Source organism: Nannobrachium achirus (genome assembly GCF_963921795.1).
Source record: "Nannobrachium achirus genome assembly, chromosome: 22".
Lineage (NCBI taxonomy): Eukaryota > Metazoa > Chordata > Actinopteri > Myctophiformes > Myctophidae > Nannobrachium > Nannobrachium achirus.
This window is the reverse complement of record NC_137829.1, coordinates 28,356,196-28,375,697: the sequence shown is the minus strand read 5'-3', so window position 1 is coordinate 28,375,697 and position 19,502 is coordinate 28,356,196. Positions and strand designations below refer to the sequence as shown.

At 41.3% G+C, this 19,502-nt stretch overlaps 1 protein-coding gene across 1 annotated transcript; it reads left to right on the top strand.

Annotated features, from left to right (window-relative positions):
* Positions 1-1,413: 1,413 nt before the first annotated feature.
* On the top strand, positions 1,414-18,927 carry cog3 (component of oligomeric golgi complex 3). The gene is made up of 23 exons (XM_080753753.1): positions 1,414-1,571; positions 2,631-2,777; positions 2,894-2,955; positions 3,485-3,650; positions 4,290-4,364; positions 4,726-4,818; positions 6,876-7,001; positions 7,201-7,281; positions 7,398-7,441; positions 7,785-7,911; positions 9,528-9,619; positions 10,010-10,149; positions 12,744-12,904; positions 13,922-14,030; positions 14,568-14,686; positions 14,831-14,920; positions 15,638-15,758; positions 16,097-16,185; positions 16,325-16,459; positions 16,851-16,926; positions 17,049-17,176; positions 17,500-17,598; positions 17,765-18,927. Exons 1-23 carry the CDS (start codon positions 1,416-1,418, stop codon positions 17,792-17,794), a joined length of 2,466 nt encoding a protein of 821 aa, XP_080609879.1. The 5' UTR covers positions 1,414-1,415; the 3' UTR covers positions 17,795-18,927.
* The last annotated feature ends 575 nt before the right edge of the window (positions 18,928-19,502 follow it).

The following is a 19,502-nucleotide window of genomic DNA, read 5'->3' as shown; positions in this document are numbered from 1 at the left end:
GGAAACAAGTGGCCTGGGGCCATGTGTGGCCCCTGGTGTGACATATACTGTAATTGTCATGGCAGAGCCCTGGCCTGAACAGTGTTTGTGTCAAGTTTGGTGCAGATTGGAGCAACAGGGTGCCACTGCAAATTATTAGACAATTTTCACTGAAATAGAAAATCCTGACAATTCTAATGGCAGACCCATGAATAGTGTTTGTGCCAAGTTTAGTGTGGATTGGATTAACAATGCGCTTTAAAATTCCGGATAGGTTATGTTTGTGATGATGTCCAACATGGCAACATCCACCATCGGTCCACCCACCTACAACTTCTAGTCTAGGCCATTTTAGAATATCTAACATTTCTACTATTGCTACAAATTGCTACAAAACTTGTAGATCCAGTCATTTTGGGGCATAAGCAAGAAATTGAATAAGTTGAAGGATAAAATTAAGTCTGATGATAATGATGTACCGTGCTATACTTTACATCAAGGGTGGGCAACCTTTTTGACATGAAGTGTCATATGGGTTCCTTTTCTTGCAGCAAAATTAAATATTTCCAACTGATTTTGATACATAACAACTTTATTTGTGTTGCTTCTTCTTTTAGTCATATTTTCTCATCTCATCATTAGACTCTGAGAGAAATATAATTTACATAATCTCCCATGCAGACTCCCTCCCCAGTCAGAGTATCAGTTTGAAATGAATGTAGAATTATGTGCAGAATGTAATTTGTATATAGGCTACTGCAGTTTTTCAAAAAATATTTAATCAAATTATGACTGTGTGGCAGTGATTACCCGCCCCCCTGTGCCAATGCACAAATTGCCTACCCCTGTGCTTATTATTTAAGACCATTTTTCAAATATTTTATTTTTTAACATTTTGGACAAAATAGACAATTTTACATCGAGGTGCCCAGATGTCCCCACCTGACCTGTATCCAGAGAGAGCTGAGAGACAGTGGGTAAACTAAGTAAATAGCATGCAATCTCAGTTTTACATTTATTTATTTATTCTTTTCCCCTAGTCTCAAAATTTTCCTGGAATAAGTATTAAAGTCGACCAGTTATATTTTTTTGTACAGAATAAATACTTTTGAGAGATGTCAGTCCATCAGACGCAGACCTCGCGTCACCAGGATTTCCGCAGCACCCATGGAAATCCTGGTTCCCATTCACAAAATAAGTGGTCTGATCCGCTCTAGAGCCCGCCTACTGTATCCGGCAGATTGTGCATGCACGCCAACGCACTTGTCGTGTCCGTATCCGGTCCAGACGCAGACCGGATCAGCGGTCTACCGGTCAACATCAGAGCAGACGTCATAAGCTTATTAAATCCAACTCCGCCCACTTTCCCGGAACAGGAAGTATCTGTTTCGCTGCTGACGTTGGTGGTGCTTGTGTCTTGTTGTCCCAAAGTGATGATGGCGACTATAGATCACTCTGTTTCGGATGAAACGCGTGAGAAACTTTCGTTATGGGACCGCCGCGTCGACGGCCTGGCCCCCCTCACAGAGAGACAAGCCGACTCCGTCCTGGAGATGCGATCTGCCGCTGAGACGCTGTCAATTCCTCCAGAGGTGAGAGAGAGATGATGCCATCGAAGCCACAGCTAGCTGAGCTAACAAGGTTTCCAGTGTTAATACCTGCTAAGGAGGAGTTAATACATTATTATTAACTGTATGGTGCATGCATGGCTATCATCAGTGGTGGAGAAAGTATTCGAATGGTGTACTTACTGTATCAATACTGCAAAGTGGAATTATTCCCTTACAAGTAAACGTCTGGATTTCAAAATGTACTTGAGTAAGTAAGTATTGGCATCAAAATGTGCTTAAAGCACCAAAAGTAAAAGTACGCAGTATGCAGAATTTCAAGTTGTCAAATGTATAACAATCTTTTGAAAATAGCAGATCTACTTTTCAAATGGTGTTTTCAAGTGGTTAATGCATATGTTTTAATGATAATCATAATATACAAAGTAACTAGTAACTAAAGTTGTCAAATCATTTTAGTGGAGTAAAAGTACAATATTTGCCTCTCTCTGAGATGTAGTAAGTAGTACAGAAAATTGATACAGTACTCGGTTACTTTACACCACTGGTAAGTACTAAATCTGGCTAGTAGTGTCTTTGGCTTTGCCCTCAGCAAAAGCAAGTTTGCTTTAATTTTGAGACAGACACAGCACAACACCCGGCCACGTCAAGCCATCCACACACACACACACCCACCCACCCACCCACCGCTGTAAATCAGGGGTCTTCAGGCCAAGGAGCCCTTATTTGGGAGAGATGAAGCAGGAACCCTCACAACCCTATCATAGATTCCATATAGTATCATCGTTTGACAGCACAATCATCAGTATATTTTGGATTCATGTCAATTTGTGTTTTCAGATATTTAACCATTAACCATTTGAACCGTCAATACTTAATAAACTTGAACTTAGTCTGCTCTTTTCCCGATCTAAACTAAAGTTCTTCTGCGAGGCATTGTGAGCTTGTAGATCTGCTATTTTTGGCGAAAGTTCTCAGAATATGGACGTTAGGGTCCCGGACCCCCTGGGCCCTGTTGAAGACCCCTGCTGTAAATGAAAGCTAAAAAAGTAATAATCCTCTCGCCATCACTTTGTTTTTCAGTTGCCCATTGAGGACTTGTGTAGCCTTTCGTCGCGTTCGTTACAGTCCCCGTTCACAACGACTGTGCCAGCCTCAACAGAAGACGTCCTGCTCAAAGGCTTCCAGATACTCGATATGGAGAACGACAGGATAGAAACTGCACAACAGGTGAATTACACTGTACTACCTACCTACCTATTACAGCCATGTTGCAGAGACATACATACAGTATAGCCGTTAAGCCATATTTATGCACATCCTTTTAAACCTATTTGTTTTCGCAGTTTTTCTCTTGGTTTGCCAAGCTACAGTCCAAAATGGATCAGGACGAAGGAGCGAAATACAGGTGCCCTTGTTAGCCCTCGTTAGTTAAATGGCCTTTCTAGGTCTAATTTCAAAACTGTAAATTAGGGATGGGACGATAAACGATATTATCGTGATAAAAAACACTCACGATAATCGTATTGTGGAGATTAAATTTATCGTCATATCGTCCTCCGTCATGCACTGGGATCAATTCACCTTTTATTGCCGAGCTGCATATCCGGTACCATTTAAACCCTCTATAACTGGTAAAAGGTACTTATAATTTATGTACTTGATAGTCTTTTTTTTCTCCACTCTATTAATGGCTTTGCCAAAAACGTGTTGTGAGCTTGTAGATCAGCTATTTTTTGGCAAATGTTCCGCCCCAGGATAATGGATTTTTATTATCGCGATAATATCGTAAATCGCCATTTCTTTTGTCACAATAACGTGATATGAAATGTTCATATCATCCCATCCCTACTGTAAATCGGGTTATATTAAAACCAGCGATTAACATGCACCAATTGGTAGGCTAATGAGCTTAAATGTGAGCGTCTCCTTTCTAGGGAAACCCGAGAGAACCTAAATTGCTACCAGGAGCAATGTGATGCTATTCTGAAAGACGTCAACGCAGCACTAGAGCACCTGGACTCCCTTCAGAAGCAGTACCTGTTCGTATCCAATAAGACGGGCACTTTACATGAGGCCTGTGAGCAACTGCTGAAAGAGCAGGTAAGTAGCATTCTGCCCTGTCGGCAGATACATATTTTGTCAGATATATAGTAATTAGGGCTGGGCAAATAATTGAAAAATATATCAAAACCAATATTTAGAACTAATAATAACTGACTTGATCTTTCTCATGTACATGAATCGAGAAGCAGGTTTTCTTTTCTTTTTTTTTAAATCAACGCAAAAACATTTGCATAAATAGTTTTATAGAGGGAGGGGAAAGGAACTGGTTGGAATAAATTCCTACCAAGCGCTACCAGGGAAACTCCCCCTTGTCAGGTGAAAAGAAGCGGCTTGCTCACTCCTCGTGTACTGAAGGAAGCATCAGCTCAGTTCATGGCCCTCCCCAGGTTAGCAGAGGGAAGGTAGCGCCCAGGATTACAGCTTAGGCAATTGGCACTGGGTGAAGAATGGGTTACAAAATCGTGGTGTAAAAAAAAAAAAAAAAAAAACCTGTCTAACGATGATGTCACTGGTAGGCAGGTTTCTGAACGTCCACAGCCCAAGAGTCACAGACCACGTAGTAAAACATTGTACCATATTATCATGAGCACTAGCATTAGTGAGGACCAATTATTACCGTACAGATTAGTTAAAATAACATTATTAATATAATAATATTATTTTCTCTTTTTACAGTCGGAGCTTGTTGATCTGGCAGAGAGTATACAGCAGAAACTTTCATACTTTAATGAGTTGGAAACCATAAACACGGTATGCTGAACATTTATTTATGAATTCCATTTCATATCATGTCTGTATCTTAGCAGATAACTTTGTGATATGATACCACATGCAGTACTTTCTCATTTATATTTTGGAGAGGTTAAAGTAATGTTAATTCAGAGAAAATACAGCCAAGTTCTATCAGGGGCAATCTGGGAACCCATTCCGTAAAAGAAAAGTTAAATTATAATATGGGTTAAGTGTCATTTACATTTTTTTTTGTTGTTTTGCAATCACATATGGAATGATGTCTAGACGGTGAAAGATGAGAACAGGACCATAATTCAGTTTCAGATCAGAACAGAAATAATAAGAATAATTCATTTTCATTTTTTCTCTTTCTTTGCAGAAATTGAATTCACCCACTTTATCTGTAAATAGTGAAGGTTTTATACCGATGCTGTCGAAGTTGGATGACTGCATAGAATATGTTTCTTCCAATGTAAGTAATCTGTAAGGCTGAAAGAAATCTGGGAAAAAAAATGTTTTATAGTCTGCAAAATAATGCATTTATTTGATCAAGATTCTAAGAACCAGTAGCTTCAGTAAAACAGGAGAATACACTGCTTTATTGAAAAGTAAATCTCAGCCCACACTTTTAGATGAATAAATATGGCCACTGTATATCCTTGCATATTTGAATAGCTAATTGTAAAGCATGTTGATGACAATGTTTAGAAAGGCTTCTCCTTTTAAAGCGTAATGAACGCTCTCGCCCACTACACAGATGTGAAAATCAACCAAGGTTGGGTGGATGGAATGGGGGGTATCGGGGCATGCAGTTTGTAGTGACTGACACCGTAGTACTTTTGTGACACAGGCACCCTTGCTCCAGGGTGGGTGTACTGACTGTACTGTGCAATGTGTGCATGTACCAGCTGGCTGACATTGCACCTAGTTGAACCAAATCTGTTTATAAATCTCGGCGCCTCAAACACACTAGGAAACTTCAACAGATTACAACTTCTGTTGCCCTGAGTGTTTGAAGGCGAGAAATCGGAATCCTAACCCATACAGGGTTGCTGAGACTGTATACATGGTGATTGGTGACCGACCCTGTTAATTAAATGCACTTGATTATTGCAACACTGTTGTTGCTGTTCTGTCTGAATTGTGACCAGGAGGTTGCTGGCACTTCTTAAATATGTGCACCCACTGTCACTGTCACTATCACTGCCAATTACTTTCATTTTAGGTGGGTCATTAGTTATGCAGCAGGGTGACTTTCAACCTGTAGATGGCAGCACTCACAATACAAATACATTACCCTTATTGGAGCTGTGTGCAGCTCCCTATACATGGCTGTGTGGGTCTGTGTGTGTGTCTGTCTGTGTGTCTGTGTGTATGTAGCCTGACTTCGGCGCGTAACTAGTGCCGCACCATTTACGCCACTCGCGCAATATATACATCAAAATGTGCGGCTCGGCCGGGAATGGTGTTCTATTACCTTTCGTTCCGATCCGCCTTACCATGCCGACGTAATCGGCAAAAAACGACGCTTAATTGTCCCCATTGACTTATAATGGGACAATGCAAGAAATCACTTTCAAGTATTTTTCTCTCGTAAACCATAGGAGCTACAGTTTCAAACCTCGGAGAGGAGATTCATAATGATTTTAAGAATGAATCGAAAAATAATTACATCACTCGGCCTCATGGTGGCGCTATAACGGCCCACTTTACGTTTTGCCCCGTAACTCTTGAACCGTAGATCGAAAAATTAAAATTCTTTTTTCCCTGGATTCCTTGGGTCAAGACGCATCTCCCCATATAGGCCACGCCCATTTGCGCCAGGATAGATTTTCCGCCATCTTGAATTTTCTCCAAAACACACTTTTTGCTCCTTTTCCTACATATTTTCTTCAAATGTCACAAAAATCGGTACACATGATCTACACACACACACACACACACACACACACACACACACACACACATACAGCTCCACTTCACACGGGTGTGATTTTTTTTTGTTTTTGAGCGGTGGTCACAACGCTCCTATACGTGGCCGTGTGTGTGGGTCTGTCTGTCTGTCTGTCTGTATGCGTGTCTGTCTTTTATGGTGTATGTAGCCTGTATGTAGTACCTTTTGTGACCACACATGTTAAGGGAGGGGCGCTGTTGTTCAGGCCAGGCCAGACACCCACCCACCCACACACACACACACACACACACACACACACACACACACACACACAATATATATATATTTGTTTTGCTGTTGCGCAGCCTCCACGACCACCGCTCAGTTCACACGGGTGTGATTTTTTTGGTGATCATGACTGGAATTGACACATTTGATCAAATTAGGCATAACAATGGTTACAGCTCCAAAAACATGACTTAAGCCATTACTCCTTTTCCACTATATCTTTCTAGTTAGGTTTTCAATTATACATTTAAAACAAAAATGTATAACTAGGATTATAAATGTAACATGGACTGTAATGTATTATGTATTGTAACTAATATTCTGTTGTTTATTACTATTAATTGCAGCCAAACTTCAAGGACTATCCCGTTTATATGGTCAAGTTTAAACAATGTCTTTCCAAAGCTATGCATTTCATAAAGAGCCACATTGTGAACACTATGCAGAACCTCACCAGCCAGTTATCTAAAAGGGTAAGAAAATGTGCTTTAGCCTTTGTAAATCAACATGATCCATACACCATATGTTTAATCCAAAACACATGACAAGTTGTCCCGACATAAGAAAATAATAACGTCTTCTACAGAGTTCTTCACTGCCACCTTGTCCAATATCTTCCTATATCGGGACACCTCATCATGCATTATCACTCACGTCTCTGATATTTTCCAGGATCCATTGGGCTTGGCAAATGCAGACAATGCCTTCACGTTATACTATGTCAAGTTTCGAGCTGCTGCACCCAAAGTTAGAGTGAGTATATAACGTTATTGTTAATATATGGCATACTGTAGATGCCTTTCGAGCATTGTGATGAATGATCAAACCATGAATTAAAACAACATGCATCCATAATGTGTTTCTTGCAGTCACTCATTGAACAGATAGAGCAGCGGGCTGAGAAGATCCCAGAGTAAGTATTGCGAACTGTGCATTCTAAAATGCCTTTGCTTTATTGATTGATTTTAATGCAGAGGTGTTCAACGTTTTTCAGCACAAGGACCCCCTTAGCTGAGAGAGAAATTACATATTGTATAAAATTGTGTTGCACATTAAACATTTTCATAGATTGCTTCATAGACTTGTTTGACAGCACTATCACGTTGGTTCATGTATTTCAGACATTTAACCACTTAAACTGTCAATACTTGTCAAGTGGTTAATGTAAAAAAAAAAAATCCTATCACACAAAGATTTGGCACCCCCTGTTGTAGACCCCTGATTTAATGACTTCCTCCCTGCTCTCGTATGACCAGGTACTGTCAGCTTCTAGATGAGATCCATCAGTGCTACCTGGACCAGAGAGAACAGCTCCTCAGCCCCAGCATCACCTCCACCATTACCGAACTGACCGGCCAAAACAGCAAAGACCACTGTGCACTGGTGAGACACAACTAGCTAGGGCTGGGCAATTCAACGGAAATATTATTGAAAGTGATATCTAGAACCAATTACAATAGGGATGGGTATTGGCAGGAACCTCACGATACGTTACGTATCACGATATTTGGGTCACGATATATTGCGATAGGATACATGTTGCGATAAAAATTGTTAGGACAGGAGTTCTACTATTGGTTTCTATGCATGGGAACAGAGTTTTGTTTTCTCCAAATGTATTGAAGCACGGTTTTGTGTGTATTTTCTCTTGTACTATATCATCGAATCGACACAGAATAATTCAAATCGAATTTTATGATCGACTAAATTGATTGGTCTGATTAACCACTTAACCCTGTTTTAGACTTCATTTTACAACAATGGTAGTTGTACAGTCACAGTTCAAGTGGATAAGAAAACCATTGAATTATCATTATGGATTTTTAAAATGTATTTATTCTGTAGATCACAGGCAACCATCGTTCATTTCCATTTTATTCACCACAAAGGTAACCAGAATGCTGCTCACCTCAAAACACGCTCGCCCTCATTCTTTTTGTCGACCGCTCGGTGGGCGGGGTGGTTCTTGTGTATTTGTTATACTGAGGTTAGATATAAGTTCAGGGTACCAAGGCATAGTTTTACTGAGGTTAAGTTTAGGAATAGGGTATGGTTTAGGCATAGTTTACTGAGGTTATGTTCAGGAATAATGTTAGGTTTAGGCATACTTTAATGAGGTTACGTTCAGGAATAATGTTAGGTTTAGGCATACTTTAATGAGGTTACGTTCAGGAATAATGTTAGGTTTAGGCATAGTTTACTGAGGTTACGTTTAGGAATAATGTTAGGTGTAGACATAGTTTACTGAGGTTACGTTTAGGAATACCAGGTAGAAACCGCTCAGAGTTCGCCGGAATGGTGCCCGGGGCGACTGTTTTGAGGCGAGCGTTCTGGTATTCACCATAAACAGTCAAGAGGAAGGTTTATGGTGTTATATAGCCCCAGTCCCTCTATCCATCTCTATTTAGTTTCACTTCAGTCAAACAGTGGTGTAAAGTAACTAAGTACATTTACTCAAGTACAGTATTTACAATTTGTAAAATTTTTGGTACTTTCACTTCACTGTAGTATTACCAATTTATACTTCTACTCCACTACATATTTGAGGAAAATATTGTACTTTTACTCCACTACATTTATTTGAAAACTTTAGTTACTCGTTACTTTGCAGATATTAATTATTATATTATAAAACATACATTAACCACTTCAGCCCTATTTATACATAGGCTATTTGAAAATAGCCGATCTACAAGCTCACAACGCGTCGCATCGCAGCGCATTGTGAGCTTGTTGATCGGCTATTTTCAAACATTTCAGTACTTTTACTTCTGGTACTTAGATTAGATATATTTTTATGATAATACTTTTGTACTTTTACTCAAGTAACATTTTGAACACAGGCCTTTTACTTGGAACAGAGTATTTCTACATTGCAGTATTGATACTTTTACTTAAGTAAAACATGTGAGTACTCTTTCCACCACTGCTTTTCATGGACCCGTCCATAGTATGTTTTGCAGTGCTGCAAGGTCCGTGATTTCTGTGTGTTCCTACAGGTGCGCAGTGGCTGTGCCTTCATGGTTCACGTCTGCCAGGATGAGCACCAGCTGTACAACGAGTTCTTCTCTAAACCCACGTCCAAGCTAGAGTGAGTGAAACCGCGCTCGATCTAAATGCACAGTGAACCATTGTTCTGGCTGCGAGCATATACGTACAAGAACTACATGTTTGTTTAGGAGGCTGGGCTCACTTGCATTTCAGTGTGCACTTTGTACTGTGAATGCGTTACCGACGTTTTATCTGTCAATGTACAAATAAGAGTCTCAGTAGTTTTTTTATAACTTTTTAAAAGATGACAAGCGTATCCCCATATACACCATTATTTATTTAACCCATTAAGACCTGAGGTCGATTAAAAAAATCCTTCCTAATCAGTAGTTAACACACAGCATCTGTGTCACAAATGACACAGATTCTTTGCTTCTTTGCCTTGTAAAGGAAAGGCATTCCATCAAAGTAATGTCTTTGTCCCTGACAGTGAGCTGCTTGAGAAGTTGTGTTTGTCCCTGTACGACGTCCTCCGGCCACTAATCATCCATGTCATCCACCTGGAGACGCTCTCAGAGCTCTGTGGCATCCTCAAGAACGAGATGCTGGAAGACCACGTACACAACAATGGTGGGCCGTCTGTTTATTTTCTTCTCGTTTCCATTATCTTTGTCATTCTTAAAGCTTGTCGAACCTGGCTGTCACACTCGCCAAGAACACATCCATATTTATGGGTCCAGGAAGAGCCCCACTGGAGTTTTTGGGGCTTAACTCATTGAGTGCCTATCCCGAATTAGTTCGGGATATATGATCGTATCACAGGGTGCCTATCCCGAACAAGTTCGGGATATAAAAAAAAAAAAAAAAAAAAAAAAAAAATTTTTTTTTTTTTTTTTGAAAAAAATTTTTTTGAATTTTTTTTTTTTTTTTTTGGACCCCATCAAATCTGGTGAACATGATTTCAATCGCGATTTTGCATGTTCCACCCCCATACAACCCCATCTAACATACAGGGCAGCCATTTTTGTTTACATTACATGTAAAACATAAGGGCGATTATCTCAAGAATGCCTGAACGGATTTCCAATCGGATTTTTTTGTTTGAAAGCTGTGAACAAACTGCACAAATCCACTCTGGATTGCATTGGATTTTTCAGAGCTCATTCTTCTCTGTTTTTTTCCCATGCATGAGGTGTGCAAGGTTTAATCATGGCTAAGTTGACGAAAATAAGGCTTCTAAAATGCTTGGTAGCCAATAGCTAACTTCAAGCTAACTTCATCCTCTTCCTGTACATGCAGTCATGCACAAAGGAAAGTGTTCAGGCAAGTCATGGTTGCAGGGCTTCTGCATATACCAGCATATCTCTATGGGATTTTCTCTGGCCACTGGGCGCCCTCTAGTGGTGAAAGGGGTGGCACTAAATGAGTTAATAGTCAAGATTGTTTTACTCAACATTGAGATCAGGATTATTTATCATGATCTTTGGGCCATTTTGGGCAACAAAACCATTTTATTGCTCTTGAATTACAATATTACAGAGAGCTGCCTTCACTTTCACATTGTACTTATATAGACCTAGTGTACGAAACTATGTGTCGGCATTTTTCTTGACACGGGTCAGTTGTGGTTGTGAACTACTGTACTCTGAGAGATACCACTGTATTCCCCTCTCCATTATGCATATGATATAAGTTATAACAAAGCATTGTTGACTTTGACAGCAAATTCTGATTTAGCTTTAGTCATAGTCTTTTGCACCACAGGCAATACCAGAGAAAGAGCTGCATGAAGGGATCTTATATCTTTTGTCTACAGTGTTTATCATCTTCTGACAACCCTCACTACTTAGAATGTTTACTAGACACTTCTTTCGGCAAATGGAACATGTCTTTGATTGCTGGACTGACACAGAGAAGTGTCATAGCATATAATGTCCCGGTTATGGATGTCTGTGTTGGGCAAGAACAGGTACTGTGTAGGGTTGTGACGGAAATGTATTGCTGCTGCTTTTATTGTGTTGCTTTGTGGCACTGACACAATGCTTAAACAACTCATTGATTGCCATGCCCGAGTTTCCCCGAGATATTTATTTCATTTCATTTAATCAAAAATTACGCTGGTGCCGATTTGCTCTAAAAGTACCGCACCGGTTTGTGGAAACAGGTTTAAACCGGACATCCATTGGCTCTCATGTTACATTTTGCTGTAAAACGGCCATTTATCTGTGCATCTCCATTGTAATTAAACAACTAGGACTTCGGTTGCCCTCATTCTAGCTCGTAGCTGACGCTCGATGCAAATATGCACGCCCGTCAAAACTGTCTGTACGGGTCCATTTCCTTCCATGCATTTGCAGGGACGCGCGCGGGTGTTTGCATCTGCCATTTTGGGTCCCATAGGCTAGGAGGCATAACATGGGCGTATACCAGGCCTTAGTCAAAATGTATGTATAGATAGATAGATGGAACAGTATGATGGATTCCAGTGCGGTCTTTTGTCATCGTGGATCGTGCACCATCGTGCACGATGGACACGCCGCGACCACTTTAAAAGATACGAAATACATACAGTAAAAGAGTGTGGCAGTGAACTACCAAAGTCAAAGTTTAATGTTGGCATTCAATGAGCACAATTTGCATTGTACGACGTATACCTGCTGATTCACATCACTTTGACCTGAATCCAAGATCCTTCTAAACAGTAACATATATTGATCCACAGGCATCAACCTCTGCCATGGGTCTTGCAGGTTAAGCAGATACTCGATGACTTGTGGTTCCTTTTATCTCTGGCTCGCACAAAATGTGTAACACCACCAGCAATCAATGCCTGATTCATAGCAGACTAGCAGATCTACAAGTTCACAACTTATCATGCTGTGGCGCGTTGTGAGCTTGTTGACTGGCTATTTATGGTGCGTGACACCCTTTCTGGTGCACCCATGCGCAGTATAAATCAAGCCTAGCTGTTGAGCTGAGGCTGAAAGACCAGTTCATGCAAAAGTGGCAAAGTGAACTCTACTGTATGTAGAATTTAAACAAGAGCTTAAACTGGAAAAATATCAAAGTACAGACGGGCTATTTGTACATTTTGGGTAAACGACACCAGTTTGGATAGAAATCGAACTATCTGCAGTCTTTGTAATGACACCCACTTGGGCAAGTGGTTGATCTATCTGTGTGTGTGTGTGTGTGTCTGTGTGTTTGTGTGTGTGTTTGTGTAGCTGGTCAGCTAAGGGCCTTTGAGTCGGTGGTGAAGCAGATGCTGGAGGATGTCCAGGAGAGACTGGTGTACAGGACTCACATTTACATTCAGACAGATATCACCGGCTACAACCCTGCTCCAGGGGACCTGGCCTACCCAGAGAAACTGGAGATGATGGAGGTGAGTCACACATTCTCTATACTGGGCTATACGCATACCTGTACAACAGTGGTTCTCTACCTGTGGTTCGATTATTTTGGGGGGTCTGCAGATGATTAACTTAATGTGCAACATCGTTTTCTCTCTCATCAGTAAACAGACCAACATAAAGTTTAAGTGTATAGGGGGCATCTGCGCACAAGTGACAATTTAAGGACTTTTTAATACCCCTAAAATGACAAATTAAGCATTGGCCAAATTGTGAAATATTAGAGGCAGAAATTGTGAAAATAGCAGATCTACATGCTCACAACGCCTCGCGTTGCGAGGCGTTGTAGATCTGCTATTTTCACAATTGAACCGTGATATACTGTACAAAATGTGATGTCTCAACTCTTAGTGCTCGTCTGGGTGGGGGGTTCCCCTGTTCAAATATGATTATTTTGGGGGTCGCAGCCTGAAAAAGTTGAGAACCTCTGCTGTACAAGACTTAAGTCACCGGAGACAGAATGTTCATATTATGCTAAATACAGTATGTTTGTTCACTGTCGGACAAGTTATGAAATGGATAACTTTAATAATGTTTTTGCATTTCAATTTTTTTTTTTTTGTGGAAAGCCTAGAGACTAAGACTAAGAGCCAAGTCACCGGGCTTTGTATGAGGGGTGAATTAATTAAATTAAGTTGTGGTGATGTAAGCACATCTGGCTTCTAATAAACCAGCATTGCGTAACGTAATTTAATTAATTGAGCTCAAGCAGGAGGGCTGGTTATTTGCCAAAGCTGTTTTCACACGAGGCACTGCCTGTTATGAAAGTATAGTTTTCAAATTGTGTGAGAAAAAAAATGTCCTTGCAACTAATTAATTTGGTAATTATAAAAAAAAAGAAAAACAGAATGAAGTGCATTGATTTCATATAGAAGCTGAAAACTGTAAAATTGGTTAATTGCTTTAAACAAACGGGAGGAAACACACTTTTAGTTTTAACATCCCCCTCCCCCTCTTTTCCTTATCTTTTTCTCCCCATGTTGGAACAGAGAATCGCTCAGAGCTTAAAGGAGGAGCAGCTGAAGCTATTGTCACAAGAGTCTTCATTTTCTGATGTGCAGCTCGAAGATTCGGGTTCCAGGAGAAACAGTAATGCCGGTCAGTGTTCTCCACTAGCCAGAACAGGCCTCTTCCTTAATTCACAGGTGTTACCGATGTTACTAATGAAGGCTCTGTTCCATTCTGGTCAAACAGAGTCAGGGTGCTGGCATTGTGCACGTTGGCGTCACTGAAAACGCTCTGCTACACCAGTGGTTCTCAAAGTGTGGTCCAGGGGCCCTCAGGGTTCCTTGAGGATGTTCCAAATGGCCCCTTACGGGCGCGTAACTCTGAGAGTGTACAAATGGAACCAAATATACACTCTCAGGTTTATGGGGGCCCTAGAAATTAAAAGGTTTGAGAACTACTGTCTACACTAAATGGAACAGAGCTGTCATTAGTGTCACTGGTAACACCTGTGAAGGAAGTTGGGAAGAGGCCCAATTTCTTTGCAACATGACTGCTGTGCAATAGAGCATATTGTATTATGGCTGCCATGGTCTGGTCATGTTTCTCCCCCCCCCTAAGATTGTCGGATGCATTCTTGACATGTGCTTTGTGGCTCTCTCTCTCCATTTGTGTGTACTGTGAACACAGGGACAGTAGAGGCATCACGCCTGCAGACATCTGTTTCTCCTGCTGACCTGCATGGCATGTGGTACCCTACAGTCAGAAGAACACTGGTTTGTCTGTCCAAGCTCTACAGGTGTATAGATGTGAGTCATTGCTTGCCACATTTGCATAATGTCTGTTGGTATGGAATATACATTAGTCACAATTGCGTTATGTAGGGTGCCGTATATATAATATAATTCTTGTCTCTGAATTTCTTTGCAATGTTTTTTTTTTTCTTCTTCCAGAGGGCAGTCTTTCAAGGTTTATCTCAAGAAGCCTTATCTGCCTGCATCCAGTCCCTGCTTAAAGCCTCCGATATCATCCTTAAAAACAAGGTTTTTATCTCACATTGTTTTATTATTAAAAAGATGATTTCTTTTGAAAAACATTTCAAGTGCCCCACTCTGTTGATGTACGAAACAATATCCAATCTGTTTCATAAAGCATGCTTTTTCATTTTGCTTACAATCTTTTAAGGCTAGTGGTCCATAATTGAAACAGCCGTGCTGTCAACTTATGAAATTCTTGACGCTTAATTCATATTTTGTTGCATGCAAAAAGAAATATTTAATAGCAGATGTGACGCATTGTAGATCTTCTATTTTCGATGCCAGCATGCAGCAAAGAATAAATCAGGCTTAATGGTGCTCTGTCAAGCTGTGCCATGTGATCAGCAGAGCGGACCATACTTTATTTATATTTGCTTCTCACCTTCACACCCGCTGTCATTGTGAGTGGTAACTGGCCCGTGTCAACCTCACCTTTCATTCCCAGCTCAGCAGCATCAGTCTGATTGGAGGAGACTCCGCCCTGTGCCAATGCAGTTGTTTTCCTAACATTTATGCCTCTTCTCTGAGCAATAATTGTTGCCAAATGCCTGTTGTCGCTGTAACATTCCCCTTTTGTTAATCAACAATTATTATGCCTATCGTCGTTCTCTCAAGGCCCCGTGCTCTTTATCTACTCGCTGTGCCTCAGTCAGCCGGCACATGGCCTTCTGTGGTTAGCTGCTGCCCGCGGTGGATCTAACAGTGTGGTTTCATCCTCTGTAGACACAAATAGACGGGCAACTGTTCCTGATCAAACACCTGCTGATAATGCGCGAACAGATTGCCCCCTTCCACACCGATTTCGCCATCAAAGAAATCTCCCTGGACCTGAAGAAAACACGAGGTGAGATAATTAAAAGGGGAGGGGGGTGGGGGGTGGCTCAGCTCCATAAAGCCAGTCATTACATTATGTCCTCAGTGCTCATTAAGGTACTTGTGCCCATCACATGCACCAATGGCAACAACCAAAGTGGAAATTACAGTGTAATCTAACGCCGTAATGTACATTAACGTTTGGCTGGGAGGGCAGACATGCTCCTCCTGTTGCCTCCCCCACACGCCCCACACCCCCACCATCCAATGTGAGCTCATCTCAGTCAAGGTCATGTTTACTTTCCGACACTAGAGGGCAGTCATATTCTGCATCCAGTCTGATCTAATCTTTGTGTGCTCTCTGTTCAGATGCCGCCTTCAAAATCCTGAACCCGAAGGCTGTTCCCAAATTCTTCCGACTTAACAGTCACAATGCCATACTTGAATTCCTCTTAGAGGTAGAATTTCCTTTTTTGTTTGTTTGGTGTGTGAGTGTGAAGCATACAGTATCATACACTTCATATACTTTAATAGAGCTCTGCCTTGGGAAATGGCAAGTGATGATAGTAAAGACATTTCTTCTCTTTGGCCCCCCAGGGAACGCCAGAGATAAAGGAGCACTACATTGACTCTAAGAAGGATGTGGACCGCCACCTCAAGTTCAGCTGTGAGCAGTTCATCCAGCAGCAGACTCAGATCTTTGTGGGGAACCTTGAGGAGTTTCTTACCAAGGTAACTGTTAGATGGAGCAAAGGCAGACTGTGCCACAGGCATAGACTGCACATCCTGACCTTCATTTCTTTAAAAAGAAGGGGAGAAAAAAAGAACTTTGCTTATTCACACATCACAGAAGGTCACCTTGGTTTTTTTTGTCAAAAGAAAAAGTTAAAATAATTAAACCCATCTGAGTCGTTTTTCTATTCAGTCATTATGCAATTCAGCGACTCATGATGGGTCTTTTATCTCTGCCTAACAGTGTAACTAACTACTGCTGTGCTTTTATTTAAATGTACCACAGTACTCTAGCGTAAGTGGCATAGAAATGCTTGTTTTGAAACGGGCATAATTAGTCACTTCCATTCGTCGGATCCCTCAGATTTACTATGGCTTTGTCTGCCTTCAGGTGGCAGCTCTCAAAACCATGGCGATCCAAGGAGGTCCCTCATACAATCTCTCCCAGCAACCTTGGGCACAGCCAGGTGAGATTTGTCTGAGGAAATGCCAATGGCATCATAATTTATCAAACTCTAAAGCTTCTACTATAAGGCATGCCACTAATATTCCCCCCTGTCCCCCCCGTGTGTTTCTATTCTCCTTTTAGCAAAGATCAACGATATAGTGATGGCTACCTACCGGGTGATGAAGAGCAAGCTGCCAGCCACTTTACAGAGCATGTCCTTGTACCTGGCGAACAGAGACACAGAGTTCATTCTTTTCAAGCCTGTCCGGGTGGGTGGCAGAAAGACAAGGGGCTGCCTGAGTCCGTGTCTCACAAGGCATTGTTAAGGCTAAGAATATCTCATGCATACCTCCACGGCCAGAACACCACTCGTTTGTAATTAGCTACACATTTTCAGTTGATATTTCCACTAATAGTGGAATCTTTGTGCTCTCCGTGCACTGTTCATCATGTGCCTGGATAAGTGGAGCTGAAAGCGAGGGGAAATAAAATACAGCGGTTGACATGGAAACAAGATAGTGAAGGGACCTAGGCCAGAAATATGGTATTCTTTTCCTCCCAGCATTCAGTAATAGGATGCCTTTTTCCACAGAATAACATCCAGCAGGTATTCCAGAGACTGCATGCCTTGCTTCAGGAGGAATACAGCGGAGAAGACCTTCAAATCATTGCATGTCCCTCTATGGAACAGGTGAGCTGTACTGGCAGCACATACCCGGGCATCTGTAGCGGGTTTAAAAATACACAAAAATTGGTTGTCGGATTGCAAAGTCCTGTGACTGGTTTCCGCACAGGAACATCAGACATGGTTGCTAAACATAGTGAGCATCATTATGCTTTTCCTGCTTCTTTTTCAGATTAACCTGCTGCTGTCTGTGAATAAGTAGCCTCCAGGAATGGTGTTGTGACTGTGGAGGACTCCCCCTGGATCACAGAGTAGTAGTGTTGCTGTGACTCCAGCCTTGCCCATGAAGCCAAGAGCCGAGTGTGTGATGTGTGTGTGGGAGGGGGATGACCAGAGGACTGTGCTTGTCCCACTACCTGGACTGGGCACTATGATGCAGCAACGTCCCACATTAAGGCCAAAGACTCCCCGGCAGAAATGCCATATTCGCAATGCAGCCGTTTTGCTTGTACATTATACTTGGGGGTTGGGCGGGGCGGTGCGGGCGCACCTCAACGGGTCTGACGTCACAGCAAAATGGCAGTCGTGTGAATATGGTGAATAGCTACAAGCACGTTGTTGAGGTTCAGTTCTACATTGTGTAGTCCTTAACAGACCCGGAAATCAAGGTTTCTCCTTTTGTTTTCCGATTTTGATCAGCTTGTTTTGAGTTTAAAAAAATGTAATGCGTATTAGCAGTGGGTTGCTTTTATGTAGGGAGACATCCACTTCGGACAAGGGATGGTTTTAGATTACAAATGCCTTTCTCGTAACATAACAATGTTCTGAGTATAAAGAGTTTTTTACACTAAGCGAGGGCGGGAGAGCTGGCAGGGTGAATCATGTGGAGTGCTCAGACAAGGACACTCGAGCCAGGCTAATAGAGGCACTGAGGGCTGTTCATCAGCCCAGGTAGCTAATGGGCAATAGGGGGCTAACACTCCGATGTTTAGATTCCCTTAATGGAAATGGAAGGATAAAAAAGACAACACGCTGCACAATATGTAATTCCTCTGTTTAAAGCCTTTTCTCTGAAATGTACAGTAGATATCTTTAATGGCCTGTACAGGGTTCTCAGGTTTAACAGATTTTCCCTTTTTATGGCAGTCCAAATTTGTTGCTCTTCACCGGTCAAATGTTCACATAAAAATTCTTCCATGTGGTCCTCATGTATGTTTTTTTTTTTTTTTTTTGCCAATTTGTTGCATATGTTAAATCTTTATGTTTTATACCCTTTCTTTTGTATCTTGGATGCTTAAAACCTTTACTTTTAGACTGGCAAAAATAACAGATGCATTTAATCGGTTTTGCACTGTATCTAAACAGAGACATGAGCCATGGGTGTGTTTGCCATCTCTATCCCTAGAGAGCAACAAAGTTGCTGAAATGGTCAATTACAGCACTTGCTTTGGCATTGTATGTGTAAAATGATGTGTATAGTTAAACTATTTATGAACATTCTGATTAAAAAAAGTGGTTTAAAAACTATAGTGACTGTTATCATGGTCTCACACGTTTCGCTTATGCTTCCTCATGCTATGTGTATAGGCCTATATACACACACATAAATATATATAGGTATAATTGTGTAAAGTTGACCCTAGAGGAAAAGTCGTGGGTCACCAAAATGGGCAGGGTTCATATGACAGTTCATACTGGGGAGCATGAATGTGCTCTAAAGCTACATGCAAATCTATGATGTGCAGCCTTTAGCCAATTCTATGGCAATCCAGCCCCATTATTTTCTAGATACCGTGTGCGTAGGCTACCAAAGTGTTGGACAGACGCATGAATGAGTGACTAACCAACACTGTCATCCGTAGAGCCCCACCAATAACATGAACAAAGAAAAAAAAGAAGCATAATATAATTACATTTAGATTCAAAAACACGCAAATATACTAGGCATTTCATGTAGTAAAACTGGAAGA

What these genes read in the sequence shown, in the direction of transcription:
- cog3 (XM_080753753.1), top strand. Translation starts at nt 1,416, where the DNA reads ATGGCGACTATAGATCACTCTGTTTCGGATGAAACGCGTGAGAAACTT. An exon ending in GACGAAGGAGCGAAATACAG is followed by an intron (nt 2,956 to 3,484) that starts GTGCCCTTGTTA and finishes TCTCCTTTCTAG; the next exon opens with GGAAACCCGAGAGAACCTAA. An exon ending in CTGCTGCACCCAAAGTTAGA is followed by an intron (nt 7,282 to 7,397) that starts GTGAGTATATAA and finishes TGTTTCTTGCAG; the next exon opens with TCACTCATTGAACAGATAGA.